The sequence below is a fragment of the Fundulus heteroclitus genome, chromosome 24 (genome assembly GCF_011125445.2).
Source record: "Fundulus heteroclitus isolate FHET01 chromosome 24, MU-UCD_Fhet_4.1, whole genome shotgun sequence".
Classification (NCBI taxonomy): Eukaryota; Metazoa; Chordata; class Actinopteri; order Cyprinodontiformes; family Fundulidae; genus Fundulus; species Fundulus heteroclitus.
This window is the reverse complement of record NC_046384.1, coordinates 22,318,839-22,339,237: the sequence shown is the minus strand read 5'-3', so window position 1 is coordinate 22,339,237 and position 20,399 is coordinate 22,318,839. Positions and strand designations below refer to the sequence as shown.

General features: G+C 41.5%; 1 protein-coding gene across 2 annotated transcripts in view; it reads left to right on the top strand.

Annotated features, from left to right (window-relative positions):
• Window positions 1-20,399, top strand: part of chrm4a (cholinergic receptor, muscarinic 4a) — a 55,028-nt gene that overhangs the window by 7,876 nt on the left and 26,753 nt on the right. For both annotated transcript variants that reach the window (XM_012877391.3, XM_036128446.1), the window contains exons 2-4: window positions 9,203-9,801; window positions 14,699-14,853; window positions 16,254-16,455. In XM_012877391.3, the coding sequence (XP_012732845.3) occupies window positions 9,203-9,801; window positions 14,699-14,853; window positions 16,254-16,455 (956 nt within the window). The remainder of the gene's footprint in view (window positions 1-9,202; window positions 9,802-14,698; window positions 14,854-16,253; window positions 16,456-20,399) is intronic.

The following is a 20,399-nucleotide window of genomic DNA, read 5'->3' as shown; positions in this document are numbered from 1 at the left end:
GAAAATGTGTACACTGACCAACAAGTTTACTATACAAATAAAACCAATATATTCAATATGCTGGGAATTGATACTGGGAATTTATACTCATACTGTTTACTAATGAATTAATTTGTGAGGAAAACGATTAAACCGGAAGTGCATTCACAATTTTGTTCTGAAACTTATCCCTTGCATATCTGGGCCTGGGAGTGGAGGTGTGCAGCAGGTGTCTCTATATCAGGTGACCCTCATCCAGTGTCCTCGCAGACTGTTGACTAGACCTGTCATGATAGCAAGTGTTACTGTATAGTAATTTTCTCTAAAACTTATTGTGATAAATAACATTATTGCCATTTGGAGACCTTTTTCAACTAATATGAACCTATCGGCTCAGACAAATTAAGCAGGTGGCATCATCCAAAAGACTCCCATCCTGAAGTGGTCGTGTTTGGCTTTGACACCAAATGAATTTCTTTTCAAACTAACGTTTCTCTGGCTCTCCCTCACTAGGCTCTCATTTTAACTTTGGGCACAAGCTGGGCTTCCCTCACCAGGCTTTACTCGCCTCCCTCCAGGCTGAGCGTCGTTTATTTATTTTAAATGCCTCCATGTTTGAGAGAAAGGTAAAACGGTCAGTAAAGAAAAGTTCCTGGTAAGCTGACCTAACGTGCTAGCTGTTATTAGCTTATTAGCTGGTCTGGTTCCTTACGCACCGACCCGTGCCTTCAGGATTACCTAGGGTGACCAAACGTCCGTATTTCCCGGGACATGTCCGTATTTCACGTCCTGTCCCGGGCGTCCCGGGTTTTTTTTATAAAGTGAGGAAATGTCCTGTTTTTTAAATTTCCTTCATTGGTACGTCACGCTGCGTCTGACGTAATCCCTGAGCCGCGTCAGTGTGGGCAGCCCTGTTATTAATCAGAAGATAGAGTCCTCCCTCGCGCTTGTCGGCCGCGCTTCTGTCTCCTCCCCCACCCCCCCCCACCCCCGCTCGGCCGCGTTTGCCTTACAACACCCCCCCCCCCACCCCCCCACCCCCGCTCCAAGGTGTCCTGGTTTTCCCAAATGAAAATATGGTCACCCTTGGATTACCCCATTTACAGCGGGAAGCCCTGGCAGGGTCTAACTCCTCCTACACCGAGGAAACGAGAAGGGGGGGAGCAGACACCGATGCACCACACTGAAAACTTTTTCTATCCCATCTCAGAGAGAGGAGACGGAAACATTAATGAATTGATTTAGTGGTTATGGCGACAGGCCTACTGGTGACCTCTGTCAGCTGCCTTTACCACATAGCTGCATGGTGATGCCAGCATCTGCATCCTCCAGACTCATTCATGTAACGCAATAAGACTAAAACCTCTCCGTTAGGTCAGGCTGGATTACCAAAACCAATTCTGTTTGCTAGATGCCAGAAAAATGGGGAGAATCTTCAAGATAATTTTCTTTAAATAGAACAGCTTCCACCCTTTTTCATAGTCTTCAGGTAGAATTACCTTTTTATCTTTATATGTTGGATCAAAGGTTGCTGGGCTATCATTCTGGCCCATTCCTCCTGACAGAACTGGTGCGACTGGGCTGCCTTGCTCACACACACCTTCAGCACTACCAAGACATATATTTGTTGGTGTGCTAAGAATCATTGTCCATTTAGAAGACGCTTTTTAAAGAATTCCTGGCTGATGTCTTAAGATGTTGATTCAATATATCTGGATACTCTTCCTTCCATTTGTCTAGTATCTAGTAGGTGCAGTGCACCAGTCCTTCCTGCAGCCAAGCTACATACTGTTGCCCCCCTGGTGCTATACAGTAAGAATGTCATCTGGCTTGCATGTGTAGCCTGCAATAACTCTAACTTCAGCACACACCATCCATTTCAGAAGTACACAATCCTGTTAAAATACTGGTTGCTTACCACCAGACTGGGAATATATCATTACATTTTAGCAAGATATGTGCATATTTACCAATTTCTGGCCACAGAGTTCACCTACTCCCAATAATCCAGGGTCCATCTTGGTATCAGAAAGAAAACAGGACGACCAGAATTGACCAAGGAAATGAACCAGAAAATAACAATCAAGTAAATTTGATATAACATCGCAGTTCTTTTAACATACACAATAACAAAGATTTAACATACACAATAACAAAGATTTTAAGATTTAAATTTTTTTACCTCTTTGGGATATTTATTCAGCTAAAGTACAATATATTTTCTGGTTTACCACTGCGCTACATAAGCTTCCCTGTTTTTTCTCTCTCTTCTAATTCAGCAATGCTCATTATTTCCTAAAATAACTTTAATATCAGATCAGAAGCCATGCTTCCAGAAATGAAGGACTTCTCTGAGAACATTTGAAAACTCTGATCTGGCTTTTACGTCGATTTAGAATAATGGCTTCATCGTCTCTGAGCGGCCTTTCAGCCCAAAACAGTCCGGTACAGGACTGGTTACTTAACTTGTTTGTCTTTTCTTTTTTTTGCTCTGATTTTCCAACGATGTGACACAAGCAGTCTTTTTGACAAATTTTCTCAAGATTCATCCGCGCATTTGTCTAAAAGTTTGTTAAATTAGTCTATCAGAAGCTGATGTTGCCATGACATCATCCTGTCCGCTTTCTCAAACTGCATAATGACCCAGTTATCTTATTGTAGGTGAGCACATTTCACACTAGAACCCGTCCATCTCTGGGTCACAGAACCCGTCCCCCTCCTGAATCCCGGGACAGCGGGACATTCTGAAGCTTTTTATATTTGCATATCTTAGTTTGAACAGATGATTGTGGTTCCTTCAGACATCTGGTCATTGGATCCAAGGACGAACCAGACATGTGGAGACTGTTATCATGACTGATTTATAAATAGTTTTTACCAAAATGTCACACAAGGACGTAATGTGTTTAATGTGTTGCCTTGAAATACATCCACAGATCTGCCTCTAATCATCCATCAAACACTTCAAGACCATGTGAGAAAATGGTTACGTCTTCCTTTATATAATGTGTGTAAATCTCTGGTTCGTGCTAGTTTCAATCAGGCTAAGAGAATTCTTATTGTCCAATTCTTTATGGTTTCAAGGGGTTATATTATTAAAACCAAAACTAGTCTTTTTTTTTTTCAAATCATTGAAAACCTGAGAACTCAAGCCCATGAAGCTAGAAGCCTTGGGCTCTTGTATTTTTATTGGCTGATATTAAAAATGCTCTGTGCCTCCAGAGTTTGGATGATGCCATGTGTCCTGCTGTCTTTTCAGCCTCCCATTGTTGCCTTGCTTTAACAGCTCTGATTCCTCAGCGGGAGTTAATCATAACACTGCCCCCACAGGCTTATAGAGGAGGCTCTTGGCATGATGAGGGCTTCATCTGCCGCTCTTCTTCCTCTCATGCTCCCATCACTCTGGAACAGGGTAAATCTGCACTCATCAGACCACATGACCTGTTTCCATTCTTCCAGGGGCCAGTGTTCATTGCTTCCCAGTAAATTGAGGCTTTTTCATTATGAGGCACTTGGATAAGTTTTCTTTAAGGCTGCAAAGTGATTTGGCCAGAAAGTTTACTTCCATTCAAATTTGGTGTGTAGAAATTATTTTTTTAACTAATAAATGGTAAACTGATTAAACATATATAGCACTGTGTTAGGAAGACTGTTTTTTTAGGATAGCTGGTTTCAACAAAGCATTTTAACAAATTTGTTCAACATACAAAGAGAACCAGAGTAAATAGAAATGACTGTTGTCAAATTATGAACACATTTTTTACAGGGAAAAAAGTAATTTGGTCTCATTTGAAAATGTAAGAACTACGGAGCCCCTAAAGGGACATGGAGGGAAAAAGAACTACTGCGAGATCTCGCAATAGTTATTGCGAGATCTCGCAATAGTTTTGCGAGATCTCGCAATAGTTATCTTCTGTTCTTAAATATAAACTCCTTAATTTTTCCGTTCAGTAGCTCTCATTCAGCCAGGCTGCGTGGCGGAGCAGAGGCAACTTCCCAACCAAAACTCACTGATGTGCTCAAAAGACAAGAATATGATGGCAGAAAAGCACAGGGCTTTACGCAAAAATGGTAACATGATAGAAAAAGCTCAGTTAATGGTGAGGGATTATTATTCTATTCAGTTTATTTGTTTCTATTCAGAAACCTAATATGTTCCTGTTTTGTTACATTTCATAAATATGTCCAGGTTAATAATGTTTGAAGAAAACAGAATCTTTGTTTATTCAGTCAGTATTTAATATAAGTGGTACAATATACTCTTAAAATATAATTCAATTCAATTTTATTTATATAGTGCCAATTCATGAAACATGTCATCTCGAGGCACTTTACAAAGTCAAAATAATGATGCGCCTCTTTTAAAATCCAGTATATTGTTAACAATTTAGCCCTTCCTTTTATAGAACGACCCTCTTGATAGGAGAGAAAACTTGGGTTTAGGAAAATGGCCACTTATCAATTAATGGTTAGACGATCGATAAGATCAATCAACTTTACATTAACTCATTAATTGATAACTTGCATCCCTAGTGGTAAACATTCCTAGGAGTCCTAGATCAAAATTACTCCAAGAAGCAATTAATGGCTCATTCAGGAGGTCACTAAAGAACCCAGAATAATACTGAAAGCACTGCTGGTCCCACATGCCTCAGTTAAGTTCAGAGTTCCAGATTAAACAGCAAGAAAGAGACTCCATATTCATCCTTGATGTTATCTAAGAGCGTTTGGAGAATATTCTGTATCCCCATCAGACAGAATGGGGAATTCCCTGGAACATGACATCTATCGTAAAACTAATACTGAGTTATAGCTGATGAAACATGGTGGTGGCAGTGTGAGGGTTGGACAACCTTCCATGTTTGTATGGGTCAGGATGTCTGCCTTTCACCAGAAAATCCTGAAGGAGAATGTATGGCCATGAGTTTTTAGCCTCAAGATTAAGCCCATAGACCTCTGATCGACTTCTGTTCAAAAAGGAAAATCAAAGCTTTGGGGTGGCCTAGTCAAAGTTCTGGCAAAATGTGATTGGGCAGCTGGGCTGAGAACCCTCCACAGAGATGCAAAGGACATATCACCAGTTATCACAAAAAAAGAGTTCTTAGGTTCAGGGTGAAATAATTCTTTTCACACAGGTTCAGCTAGGTTTGGATGGATTATTCTCTTAATAAATACAGTCATTCTTTGAAACTGCAAAAACAGAAAAAATGTGTAAGGGGGCAAATAGATTTTGAACAGCACGGCATGTGTAAGATAACTAATTACTTCTTCCTTAATGGACCTAAAAATGTCCCTGGATCAGACCACACATTATAAACCTCTCAGTAAAACATCTTTACAGCAGCAGTTTGTAAAACCTGGAGGCCTTTCTTTTAGCTTTATTTGGGTAATTAATGAGCTTCTCCAGAGATCAGTTCTGGGGCCAATGATCTTGATCAAGATGTTCCAAACATTAATTTGCAGGTCTATGATGATAATCAGATTCTTTGTCAGCTTCAGAAACCTTTTGATACAGTTCGCTGTGCTTCCTGTATATCTAAAGAGGTTCTGCGTGCAAAAATATAAAACTCATGTTGTTTTTCTGTGCAAATGTTTCAAGACACTTTATATTTTGCGTTAGTGTCTTCATCCAAAATCCCACGTCTGGAGGTAAATGTCTCATTATTCTTCATGGTTGGACTGATGCACGTCTCCCTGTTTTCACTGACCTCTGATGATTGATTATGGGAAATGGTGTTGTGTTGTAGTTTGGCGCTGTGGTTATCTTGGCCATTTCTCTAAATATCAGTTCTTTTATTTTGGCTAAATAAAGTCTAAATAAGATTGAGGATGTAGATGGTAGTTGAAAATAGTTCTTGTTGGGGTCGACCTGATTTTCTTACCTTTTGTCTTATTCTTTGTTGTTCAGTGTGTGTGTTATCTCATTGTGTGGGTGTGCAGTCATGAGCGTACAGCGCTAACACAGCTAAACAGCTAAACAGCACAAGCAAAAGGGCTCAAAGGTGCCAAATAATTGTTAAACTCTGCAATGTCAGAACTCCCAACCATAAGGTCTACATTGGTCAGCGAGCTTTGAGAGTACATTAACTATCCAGTAGATCTACAGCTAAAACTACTGGGATGTTTTCCCGTGCATGATCACCATCCTGTTCCACTATTTGCAGGAGATTACAGCAATAGATTTTCCTTCAATTGTGTTTTCTTTGAATGAGTTTGCTACTGAAAATTAGCCTTTTTAAGATATTTTTAACGTAGTTGTGTATTCATGAGAAATCATAGCAGTCAGACGTCCATTTTTAAAGAATCTGGAGAAAATGGCCTCTGGCATGTGTTTTTAATCTACGTTTGATGCTGCATTAGTTTAATGTTACATTTGTGTGCTGGTAGAAGCATGTCCAAACCCCAGCAGTGAGATATATTCACATTGAAGCTATGTGTCCAACGTAGAGCCTATGTATGTCAATGAGCTGATACACGGCTGATGAAATCAGCAGTAACACTCCCATTTACCCACGTTGTATATTTCATAACAATATACTAAAGTGATGCTTTTGTGTGCATTAAGACACACATTACCATGAAGCTAGATGTTAACATACAATATGTAAAAAATAAATATCAATTTGTTCACTTTTTAACATTTAAACAGAATACGTTGTTCCTGTTTTAGGTCAGGTAGGTTTCAATTTTATTTCTATTTGACAAACGGAATAATGAAAGACAATTTTTTATTTTTTTATTTCTTTTTACTTTCTTCTGTTTAGAAGCTTATGTATTTCTCTGCAATTTCTGGCCTTCAATTCCACCCAAGTCATGCAGTTTACCATTCATTTTATTTTTACGTTTTATTTCCTCAAGCGGCTCCCAATAGTTTGCTGGAGTTTTGGCTCATTCCTCCTGAGAAAACCAGTGCAGCTGGTTCACATTCATGGGCATCATGGCTAGCACATCTTTTAGCTCCATCTATCCATCCATCCATCCATCCATCCATCCATCCATCCATCCATCCATCCATCCATCCATCCATCCATCCATCCACCATCCATCCATCCATCCATCCATCCATCCATCCATCCATCCATCCATCCATCCATCCATCCATCCATCCATCCATCCATCCATCATCCATCCATTCACCATCCATCCATCCATCCATCCATCCATCCATCCATCAATCCATCCATCATCCATCCATCCATCCATCCATCCATCCATCCATCATCCATCCACCCATCCATCCATCCATCCATCATCCATCCATCCATCCATCCATCCATCCATCCATCCATCAATCCATGCATCCATCCATCCATGATCCATCCATTCATCCATCCATCCATCCATCCATCAATCCATGCATCCATCCATCCATGATCCATCCATTCATCCATCCATCCATCCATCCATCCATCCATCCATCCATCCATCCATCCATCCATCCATCCATCAATCATCCATTCATCCATCCATCCATCCATCCACCATCTATCCATGCATCCATCATCTATCCATGCATCCATCATCCATCCATCCATCCATCCATCCATCCATCCATCCATCCATCCATCCATCCATCCATCCATCCATCCACCATCCATCCATCCATCCATCCATCCATCATCCATCCACCCATCCATCCATCCATTCACCATCCATCCATCCATCCATCCATCCATCCATCATCCATCCATCCATCCATCCATCCATCCTCTCCCTCTTATCCGGGGTCGGGTCACGGGGGTAGCAGCTTCAGTAGGGAGGCCCAGACGTCCCTCTCTCCAGCCACTTGGGCCAGCTCCTCAGGAGGAATCCCAAGGCGTTCCCAGCAGAGAGACATAGTCCCTCCAGCGTGTCCTGGGTCTTCCCCTGGGTCTCCTCCCGGTGGGACGTGCCCGGAACACCTCACCAGGGAGGCGTCCAGGAGGCATCCTGACCAGATGCCCGAGCCACCTCAACTGGCTCCTCTCGACGTGGAGGAGCAGCGGCTCTACTCTGAGTCCTCCCCGGATGACTGAGCTCCTCACCCTATCTCTAAGGGAGAGCCCAGACACACTACGGAGAAAACTCATTTCAGCCGCTTGGATCCGGGATCTCCTTCTTTCAGTCCATCTCCCGCTCCATCTTTTTAGCTCTTCCCAGTAATGGTTCCCTGGACAGAAATGAAGACTTTGCAACTGCCTTTCCTAAACATAGACCTTTTTGTCCTTAAACCATTTTGTGATTATTGTGATGATATGCTGAGGATGTTCTCTTGCTTCCAAGCGTCCCCCATTTTTCTCCAAACGGTGTAATTTGGAAGTTAATATGACTTCTTACCAAAGACTCTTTCCCTGATATTCTGCCTGATTGTATTAAATTTTTCCATATCACACGAGGAAGCAGTGTGCATCTATGGGTATGCTTCCAAATTCATTTTAAATGTGTTACATTTCCTTATCAGAAGCTCAAAGCCCCATGCTTTTGTCTTTCCCATTTAAAATAAATGCCCAGCAATCTTCTGAAATCCGATTTTAAGAAAGTAGTTGGACAAATTCTCTCTCTCCTTATTCTGTCATTTGGAAAATACTAATTATTTTGGTAATTCTAACTTACCCAGAAGGGTTTATATTTATTCTTAAAGCGGCACTGGTTAAGTTTTGGCCCAAGTATTAGCTTAATATGAGATGTATAAAAAATGTTTAGGTCAGTATACAGCACTTGGAGCATATAGATACTCTATGCCGGCTGCTCTGCAATTAAACAGATATGGCTCTTACCTGATCAGACACATTTTTGGTTCTCTGACGTAGGAATCTAGTCACTGTCCCATGACCAAGACCAAAGCCACACTGCTCTTTCTGGACCTGAGATCTGAACGCTGGGCTGAGTCAGCGTTTCCTTTCTTAAAGACCGCTGTCCCTTAACTAACCGTGTTTCATGTGAAGTATCGTCTGTCAAAGATGTCCACTGAATGTGGGCTTGTGCAGAGTGTGTTAAAGATTCATGGCTGCAGCGCAAACAGCAGGGGTTTGTGTCGGGTAATCCAGGATTGCATATTAGGGGGAATGGGATTTCTACATTTTGGGGTTCATTTTCAGGCTATTTTACTAAAGCAAATAAAAGTACAAGCAGAGGCACTGTTGGCTTTCAAACTGTATTTTTTTCCTTTGAAGGTTACATTTCAGAGCATCACAGCATGGTTCCTCTCCTCCTAATTTACTTTCTTGTTTGCTTCTTCCCGTAGGGTCACTGGGCAACAACTCGGCTGACCTGTTCTCCAACATCTCCTGTAATGAGTCCACCAACAGCTCAACATCCTGCTCCCTCGCTGACAACGATGTGTGGACTGGGAGTCCATATAAAACCCTGGAGATGTTTTTCATTGCTCTGGTGACAGGATCTCTGAGCTTTGTGACTGTGACCGGAAACATACTGGTCATGCTGTCCATCAAAGTAAACCGCCACTTACAGACTGTCAACAACTACTTTTTATTTTCCTTGGCCTGTGCTGACTTGATCATTGGAGTTTTCAGCATGAATTTATACACGGTCTACATCATCGTTGGCTACTGGCCGCTTGGGCCTGTTGTCTGTGATTTGTGGCTGGCTTTAGATTATGTGGTCTCAAACGCTTCTGTGATGAATTTACTGATCATAAGCTTTGATCGCTACTTCTGCGTGACCAAACCCCTGACGTACCCGACCAGAAGGACAACCAAGATGGCGGGATTGATGATCGCTGCAGCATGGATCCTGTCGTTCATCTTGTGGGCTCCAGCCATCTTGTTCTGGCAGTTCATTGTTGGCGAGCGAACAGTGCCACCTGGAGAATGCTATATTCAGGTACTTTATAAGATCTCTGATTTACCCGCAACGTAACATCTGCTAAGCTTTCTCACATGTTACCGAGGGGATAGTTCTGCATTTCTGAGGTATAGCATTGTTCAAATATTATGGGCAGTTCCAATCTACCCAGTACTTGCAATAGATTACTCGTTAAAGCCGACAGTTATGTGAAGACAAAGCATAACCATAGACTGGCAGCGCTAACAGCTGGGAAGGACATCTGTATGAAGTTAATATTTTCTGTATCTTTGAACATGTTTTTTTATTCCAGCGTTATTTCTATCTGAGGACACTGGCTAGTTTAACCGTATGTTTTCAGTAAGATGCAGGCTGATGCTGATGTAATGAAGACACACTGCAGACAGTGGGCATACGCTCTGGGAGGAGTCCCAGAGGGGTATGCCCTGAAAACCTCCAAACAGAGGTGTCCAGGACACAGATGCCTGAACCAGCTTAGCTGACTCCTTTCAGTCTGGAGGAGATTTGGTGAGCATTATTTTCTGGTCCTTGAATCCAGGATGTCATTCTCCTGGTCAAGATCTACATGTCATGACCTATATGATAGTTGCGTTGTAGACGAACTACCAAATCAAGAGTTTCAGGTTTTTTCTTCTCCATGAAAGACTTGAACAGACTTGCTTTACTCTAGATGAGAGCCCTATCTATGCATCCATCTCTTGCTTCATCCTTCCACCATTTGTGAACAAAACACCAGGAAGTCCTTTGGTTCAAGCAGAGGCTGACCATCCCCCTTTTTTCCAGCTTTGAATTTAGAGAACCTGACACATACCACCTTTCTCATTCTCGGTGTGGCACGTGTTGACGGTTCCCATGTAGGAAAAATATGCTCCATTGTCTATGCCCTGCGATGCCATCCATGTACACTGCAAACAGGATCGGTTCCTGGGCAGCCTCGGTGCAGTCCAATGGGAAGAAGTCCGGACTTGTTAAACCAGTTTGGACTGGATATCAAAAGCCAACCTGCTCCTCCTGAATCTAGGCTTTGACAGCCACACCTTAGACCAGGATCAAACTTCAGTCCTGTAGCATCAGTGTCCTGTAAGTTTTAAATGTGTTCCTTATTCCTTGCTCACCTACACTGAAGCTGAGGTCAACGATTTTTCCGGAAGTTTCCCCAAGCCCCTTTTTTCATAGCTACACATTTGCAAGACCGTCTTACCTGCTCTTCCGCTCCTCAGGGGAATCTTATGATTAAAATCTCCCAAATCTACTCTGGTCTTATTTCTTTCTTCTGAGGCCTTCTTCTTCTTCTCATAAACTTGTACGCAGTTTGCTTCATGCAACTCTCAGGATTGTTCAAAGTATACGGTGTGAGAGCAGCAGAGCTAAATTGAACGACTAACACAGAAGCTACCCTAACCACTAAGCTAACCGGATACATTAACACTAGAAGTGTGCAGGAACATGCCTGCACACTGCCATTACATTTGTGTATCAGAATGATTGGCATGTGGGACAACCAATAGATAAGGCGATACCTCTGGAACTTGAGGAACAGAGGAGGGTGAGAGCAGGGGACCAGAGAAAATTATGGAGGGTTGTGTTAGCAAGCTTACACAATCCTGTTTCTGTACTGAATTACCAATTCTATAGCTTTAAGACGATCAGTTGTCTGCTATGCATTCAATCACTCATGCTACTGACCTAGTCTTTTTGACTGAGATGTGTTAAAGGAGACACATATCTAAACGTAGAAGGACAGGTTGTGACTGTCTTGAGTAGATTTTTCAGGGAAACTGAGATGTAAACTACCTGTCAAAAGTTTGGACTCACTTTCTTATTCAGTGGTTTGTCTTTATTTTTATCACTACCTCTGGGACCTCCTTCAAGACAGTTGGAAAACCATTTCAGGTGGCTAACCTTATGAAACTCACTGAGAGAAGGCCAAGAGTGACCAAAGCAGTTATCAAAATAAAGGGAGGGTATTTAGAAAAAGCTAAAATATACAAGATGTTTTGAGTAATTTCATTTTATATACTTCTGAGTCATAGTTTTGATGTCTTCACTATGTCTCTGCAGTGCAGAAAGTCATAAAAATAAGGAAAATTCATTGAATGACAAAGGTGAGTCTAAACGTTTGACTTTTAGTGGATGACCTCTCAATATGTGAGGCACAATCTCTTGAGAAGGAATTTCTACCACCGTTAAAGGTAATTTTCCTATTTTACAAGCTGTTAAACTCTCTGTTCTTGAAGGAGTATGATTTAAAGCTAATGTAGCAGTTTAAGCAGATGCTATTTCCATGTTCACTTACAGACAGTGACTCTGGCAGGAGAAGCGTATCAGGTTCTAATCTGCAGAATGTTTTTTTCTTATGACAGATCTGTAGCATAGGACTGCATTCCACCACAGTCCTCGTTATAAATAACAGCAGACTTATGCAAAAATAAAAGTTTAATGCATATATGAAGGCAGTTTAATGCTTCATAAAACAGTCAGGTTTCCATGCTCAACACAGTACAAAGACTGTTTAATGACATCCATATAAATACAGACTGTGGAAGAACCACAGTGCTGGTTCTGTTGGACCTCAGTGCAGCATTGATACCTTTGATCACTTCATTCTGTTAGAGTGCCTGTAACACTGGGTCGGTCTTTCAGGTACAGCACATGTCTGGTTTAAATCCTATTTAAAGGACAGGGACTTTCTTGTGTCAATAGGTATCTTTACTTCAGAGACAACAAAGATCACATGCAGGGTTCCCCAAGGGTCCATCCTGGGTCCCCTCCTTTTCAATATCTACATGCTCCTCTAGCTCAGATCATAAAAAACAATATCATAACTATGCAGATGACACCCAGCTCTGTCATCAGGTCTCTATGAACTTGTTGAAGCACTGAGTAAATGCTTAAAAGAAATTAAGGCATGGATGTGCCAAAATTTTCTACAGTTGAATGAAATCAAAACTATAGTAATCATTTTTTGACCAATGGAGGAGTGATCAGGAATTAGCTCACAGCTTTAGTTGCTCCAATCACTGATCAGGCCAGAAATCTGGGTGTAGTGATGGACTCAGACCAGAACCTTCAAAGCCATCTAAAGACAATTACAAAGTGGGCCTTCTATCACCTGAAGAACAAGTTTTCTTTTCAGATAAAAGAAACATCTGCATTTCACTTGGAAGTCAAGTCCCCAGATGTGGAGGATGAGTGGAGAGGCACAGCATCCCTGCTGCTTGAAGTCCACAGTGCAATTTGTACTTCAACAGTGGTGTTGGTCCATTGGGTTTCCTGAAATCCACAGTCCACCTAGCTATCTTCCAGGACATGTTACAGCACCTTATACCACCCTCTGCTGACAAGCTTTGTGGAGATGCTGGTTTTATGTTCTTCCCCACACCACCAAAGGTACCAGCAGCTGGTCCAGTGACCATGGTGTTGCTGTTCTCTGCTGACCAGCAAACTTGCCTGACCTGAACCCTACAGAGAGTCTGTGGAGTAGCCTACTGTCAAAGGGAAGATGGGAGACACCAGAACCAACAGTGCAGATGACCTAAGGCTACCTTTAAAGAAATCTGGGCTTCCTTAACACTTACCACAATAACAACACCACCTTTATACAGTAATTCATGCAGAAGGGCCCCAACCAAGCATTGAGTCCATAGAAATGAACACATGTTCCAGAAGCCAGACATTTTTATTTAAAACATCTTTTTTTAATGATGTGATGAAGGCCAGCTTCCGTTTTCCCTCCTGTCCTTCTTCAAATTCTTTCCTTCTTTGTGTTCTTCCTCTCCTATGTCCTTCATTCCTTAATTCTTTCCTTCATTCTATTCTTTCTTCCAAATGCCATAACTCATTTCACTCTTTTCCTCCATTTTTCCTTCATGTCCAACCCTTCTTTTTTTCTTTTTTTCTTATTTCCTTGTGTCTTTCCTTCCTTAGTCTTATGTCCCTCCTTTTCTTTTATTGATTTATTCTTTTTTTCTGGTTCCGTATATAAAACTCGACCTCTGTAAAAGGTTTGGCAATCAATTAATGGGTAAAGTTTGTATCTTGTATTCTAAAATGGCTGGAAAAATGTGAGAATGCAGGAAAGTCTGGAACAGTGTGGAATTTTCACATCAACAATATACAGAGAGTCTTAATTTATGAGCCTTTTAGAACAGAAATATATAAATATAACACTGGTCCTGTTCAAAAGAAATCATTTAATTATTGTAGCAGGTGAATGATGAAAAATTCTCCTTATTTTGTAGACAAGGGAATTCAGATCGATAAAAATAACAAGGCTTTGAATAAAATAAAAAAAATAATTCATGTCTGGGACATTGTTACATTGCTACATTGTTACATTAGATTAGGTCCTTTATTTTTAGTTTTTTTTTATTATTATTATTAACAAATAAATTGAACCTGCTTGTATTTTCTTGTTGCCAGGAGGAATATTAGTTTAAAACAGATAATGTCTGTCAAATCATGTAGTGGCTGCTACAGATTGAACTGGTGGAGACATTTTTTATGTCCACCCCGGCAGGCATATATCACATATAGGCTGAGTTGTCAGTTTTCCCTAACAATTATTGAAAACTGGATATAAATGCAAAAAAGAGAGATCTCATTTTATTTTGACCAAAAACAGACTACAAGTGGACACTGTGCATCACAGACGGTTTATATTAGTCTGCTCTTTGAGAGTTAATCCTTATGTAACTAATCCTGCCACCCTCACCTGTCACTGAATGCTCAAAGTAGGTTAAGGTTTATTTCTGTTGCCATACGATAAAAAGTTACATTTTAATCCGGTAAATGTGGCAAGGAAAGACAAAAAAAGTTGTATTGGACTTAAAATTGCTGCAGGCGCATCTGAAGCTTCCACAAATCCCTGTAAGTCTGAAGAGACGTGCTTTTTCCTTCCTGTTTGCTCCTCTAGTTCCTTTCTAACCCGGCGGTGACCTTCGGGACGGCTATAGCGGCCTTCTATCTGCCCGTCGTCATCATGACCGTCCTGTACATCAACATCTCCTTGGCTTCCCGCAGCAGAGTCTCCAAACACAAACCTGAGAAGAAAGAGAAGAAGGGAATAAAGTAAGATGGATCACTGAATAATGCATCAAACATCTTTGAAATACCTTCTGGACATAAGATCTGTATTTTTATTTTTAAATTCAAGCTTGCCTAAAAGGGGAAAAAATGCACTTTTTTAACCAGATGTTTACCTTACCTGTATTAAGAGACGCCTAACCTTTTTCCTTCACTCTCTGACACTAAATCAGACTAACCTTTTCCTGTTTTAGTTCAGTTAGGGTTACCGAAATGATTTATTTTACAAAATACAAGCAGAATAAGTTTATTTATTTCTTTACTTTCTGCATATTCAGAAATGTTTAATTGCCTTATAAACTGTCTGACTTGGGTCAGATATTGTGGGTTTCCTTCCACAAGCCTCTCCCAGTAGTTGGCTGGCATTTTGGCCGTTCCTCCAGAACCAGTGGAACAGGGTCAGGTTTGTACACGCAGAACACTGATTAACTCATTTTACTGGAGGAGACGATGACTCTCTCCTTCTTGGTCCAGCTTCACAGCGTTCTGTGGTTGATTTGCGTATTTCACATCAGAACCCGTTCACATCAGAACCCACCTCCTACCTGAACTGTCTGACGGCTGGACATTCCCATGATGTTTATGCTCACATATAACTGTTTGAACGGATTAATGTGGAACCAGATCTTGGCTGCTTTCCTGTAATCTTTCTATACTATCAAAACGGTTCCCTTTAAAATTCATCCACAGGTATGCCTCAGATCAGCTCACAGGTCACGAATCAACCAATCACACGCTTGGAAACCTGTAATGTCATCATCTGAGTTTTCCCAAATGCTTTGAAGGAATAGTAGTCTTAGTCTATTTAAACATCTGAATTTGAAGAAAGTATCATAGATTTTGTAAAAATAAATCTCTCTCATTATTATGAAATTTAGATAATGTAGAAATAATTAAATAAAACAAACAAGCATCCTGATTTAATGTCAAACAGAAAAATGTGTGTTGATGTGATTTATATACAGTGTAATATAAGCATCTGGTTTCAGCTGTAATTCTAGAAGCACTTTGCATCCTTTATCCATAATTCATTGCTTGAGATTAATGTAAAACGCTGTGTCCAAGTAAACCTCTACACTGCAGAAAGGGAACAAAAGTAAGTAACATTTTCTTGAAATGAGTGTGCTTGTCCAGGTAAATAAGACAATCAGCCAATGAAATAAGGTTTTAACACTTCATATAGGAACAACTCATCTCCATCTTATTTCAGGTGCTGTATATCTAATTATCTTATTTTAGGGGTCAAAATACTCACAGACTATTACACTCATTTCAGGAAAATTTTACTTATATTTTTAGTTCGGTTTTTGCAGTGTACCTTTCATGCTCTCTAAGAGGATCTTTAACATATTTCCCAATCAAACGGTTGCTGTCCATTTTTCCAGAACTCCCAACCTGTTAAAAAGTCACCTGATAAAGCAAAACAACAACAATGACACCAGCCTTCAAGCAAGTCCTCGCTCCACCCCCAAGGCCAGCCTGGACTCAACCACCACTGCGCTGGATGGAGTGAAGAACGGCAGAGTGGAGGAACAGAAACCTGCCCAGCCTGAAACTACGGGACATCCCAGTCCACGACTCGCACAGGTACTCACCTGCAGCCTCCCTGTTCTTCTCTTCCCTTTATCCACCTGGTAACCTGCCACACCTTTTGGTCATTTATTATAAGATACGAAATAATAATATTATTTCATATCTTATAATAAATGACAATGATTTAAAAAATCTGATTCTAAGCTTTAATATAAGGGTCTTTACATCCGTTGGAATGAAATGTGATGTTTATCTGTAGCCTTATTCCCAAAAGCTCAAGTGTTTCTTTTTAATTGTTTACTGGGAATTGTTCAGGGGTCTCCAGATCCTCAACAAGTGCTCTCCTGCAGATGTTGGATTCATCCCTGTACCAGCACACCTGGATCAAATAAATGGCTTTTTACTTTACTGCCAAGGTTCTTTAAAAGCAGATGACATGGTGAGGAGATAAGTCATCATTTACATTTACCGTTCAGATCAGGGACGCCTCTGAGACTTCTCAGCTCTAAGGACTGCACTTGGAGAGCCCTGACTTTAGCTAAGATTTAATGAGCTGAAGTAGCAATGTTTAGTGAACCACCTCACTGCTCAGCATAATCATGAGGAATGCTGCTCTTTAACTTATTACTTACTGTAAATAAATATAAAGTTTAAACTGACAAACATCACCACATGCCATGTGTGAGCATGGCCTAAAATCACACACCATCCAAACAATGGTGTGTGATTATGTTTCCACAGCTGTAGTCCAGTAAATGGTGGACAGTGAACATTGTCCATCTACATATTCCACTAGGTGTGCTTCATCTTCAGACTTTAAGCCTGGGGCCCAAACCAAGACACACCAAGCCATTTCCTCTCTAAAGCCTTGGTGATTCTCAAGCTTCCTATCTTCCTTTTTCCTGGTATTGCTTTCACTTTGAATTGTCGTTCCATCACTCCTTGTATCTTTTTCCTCGTCCACCACCAGGGAAATGACCGGTTAGTTTGTCATCAACAGTTTATCTGTCCAGATCTGTGAGTTCTACAGGGTGCTAGCCCCTAGACCCTCAACCAGTCTTTGACTGTGGGACCTTCAGTCCATTCTTGGTACACATGTTCCTGTATGTTATTTCTATCACTTCATTCAGTGAGCATCTCATTAGTGACACCCATTTTCCCAATGCACTTTGGGATCTTTGCTGTTTTGTCCTGTATGTGTGGTTGTGACACTGACTGGCATAAAGTCTCTGGTCCTGGATGTCCAATAAAACCCTAAGTTCACTGTAGAGCTTCCTTTTGTTGAAAGTAGCCTGTATCTCCTCCTTTGGACAGACTACCACTACCTCTTCAAAGATTGTTGTGGTTGATGACAGTGTATGAAGTTCCAGCAATGACAGTGGAGGGCGTAGACCTAAAGATCAATACGTATCTCTGAGCGGGACTTGTAATGTCTCTAAGTTTTACATCTTTGGAGCTGTACATTTGATTCGGTCAGCCACAACTACCTTGTCTGCTATAGCGAAAACATTTAAAGAGGTAAAGCTCAAGGCTGCACTGTTCAATAGTCGGAAGGGTTTGATAAGCTGGAATAAAGACATGATCTGGGTGTAAATGAAAAGCCTCAACATCGCTGTCCCAAGCAGAGAGGCACCTCAAGCTCAGAGGCGTTATTGGAGCCCCCAGAGCAGGAAGGCAAGAAATGTAAATTATACACTAGAGTAAGATAATAGAGTAAGAAGCCAAGGCGGCAGGAAAGAAAACTGTGATACAGACAGAAATAAGAAACCAGGAGTATAAAGGAGAACCCAATACGCAAGCTCTGCGATATAAAGGAATGATCTAGATTCTAGCCCAAGGAAGATATGTGTAGGTCTTTACATGACAAGGTTCTGGCTTTGTGAAGAATAGCAGCAAACATCAGCCCTAGGGCAAGATAACAAGTACAATTGTTTTTGTGAAGAAGGGAAAAAAGCCAATGGAGACCAACAAAACCCAAGCAGGTCTCCTACAGTAGGCTCAGGAATGGGAATTAAGGGTTGGCCAGAATGGAAGGTTCCACTTCCTACACATTTTCCCCATTTACACTACCCTTTTTAACCATGCTTAGACCAGTCTGAGCTTAGTAACCGAGATAACTATGGAGTGTAAATGAAACGCAAACTGAACTGAACCGAGCCAGACACAACCGGACCGCGCTAAATCTAGACCAGTTCCATGTGTGGGCTCGGCCCGGTTTTTCTCTGATAACAGAGAGCGCATGAGCAGACCGCGTCATCTCCTCACAGCCAGCTGACATTTCAGACATTCATAATAATACTAGCTTCCTTACCGTGACACATGGTCTCCAGTGATGATTCTACCTAGCAGTGTGATGAACCTCAGCGTCTGTCGTTTCTTGCGTCTGTAAATCCTTATTAGACATTCGTTTGTCTTATCCACGTCCCAAAAGCCGACTCGGTCAAGTAAATTCACCAAAACACAACGCCATATCACAATTATAACTAAGCATAACTGCCTGAATGTTACGGTCGCCGCCATTTTTTTTTGCTTGATTCCCTCCTTCAAACCCATAGAGCAGCAGTACCGCAGATCGTCACTAGGAGGCGAGGAGCCGAGATAGCGTGGTGTGTAAACGGTCGTCAGAACGAGGCTCAGCTTGGTTAACTGATCCAAGCTCGGACTGGTCTCGGCACAGATCGGTTTAACAAGGCTAGTGTAAACAGGGCTATTGTCCCATTTGTAAACAGGGCTATTGTCTACAGCAGCTTAAGGCCTGATGCAGCACTTCATGCATGGCTGCACTGTGATCTGGGTCACAAAGAATGCTATCCTTGGAGATCACATGGCCTAGAAATCTGAGGCTGGACTATCTGACTGTATATTTGTGTACACTTTGAACAAAAACCCAGCAACACAGTCAATGTAAGCAGAGTCTGTCTTTGTTGGCAACACAGGTGAAGCAGAAATATGAGGGTCAAAGTCAAGAGGTAGGGTATAGGATGGATTCATGAATGATTTTCCATTTCAGGGTGTTTAATTAAATCCATCCTGATCTATGGGGCTGATCATCCATGCACCACACATAAAGAAACAGGAACAGTGTTGGTGTTGAAGGTAACAATAGCTTCTAAAGAACCGAGTACAGGAATGTCTCCTTTAAGTAAGCTCCTGGAGAAAGTGTCTGCTGTGCAGAATCCCTGCTATGATACAAACTGATGATCCTGTATCAACCAGTAGTTTACAGCTGGTAGCCTCCCCTGAAGCACCTTTAATATGCACTTTATAAAACAGTCAGTCAGTAGTATTGCATTGTTCTGCAGTCATCATGAGCAACCACTCCAGGCATCACTTTCTCTGATTTGTTTAGTAGAGCGGCAAACCTTAAAAAAAGGTGCAGTTTTACCACAGCTGTTGCATTGTGCTGCAGTTGCAGGGCATTCCTGTATATTCGCCTGGTGGGTTGTTGATCCAAAGTGAAACCAGGCTCAGGATGTTGGTGACGTGGTGTGCGTATACTGTAGTTGTGTTTCTAGAAGCAGCAGCGCGTTATCTTTGCGCTGATGAGGTCCATGCAGGGTAACTGCATGACCAGCAGCAGAGTAATAACAGAGTAATAACAGAGTAATAACAGAGTCCAGCGGGAGTGAAGGTTCCAGTTAAAGTCTGTCTCTAAGCTCCAGCGTATAAGCGCTCTCTATAAAATGGTTCTGTAGCGTCTCCTTTTCCATGGATCCATAAGCCAACTCACATAGAGCAGACGAGTATTGGGGCATTCTGTCAGAACTGGTGTCTGGCTTCAACATTCACCTTAGCACAAACTGTAGTTCCAACATTGGCATCTCCCCATCGTATGAAGCACCGCTGCTAGGCACGGTGTAAAGCACTGTCCTTTAAAACCAAGCGCATGGTTAATAGTGCTCTATCTCTAGCGTCGTATTCAGAGTTTCCTGGAGCACAAATCATATTCTCCTCCATGTGGAAAATGAAGCACAAGATTTTCTCAGGTATGCTGACGT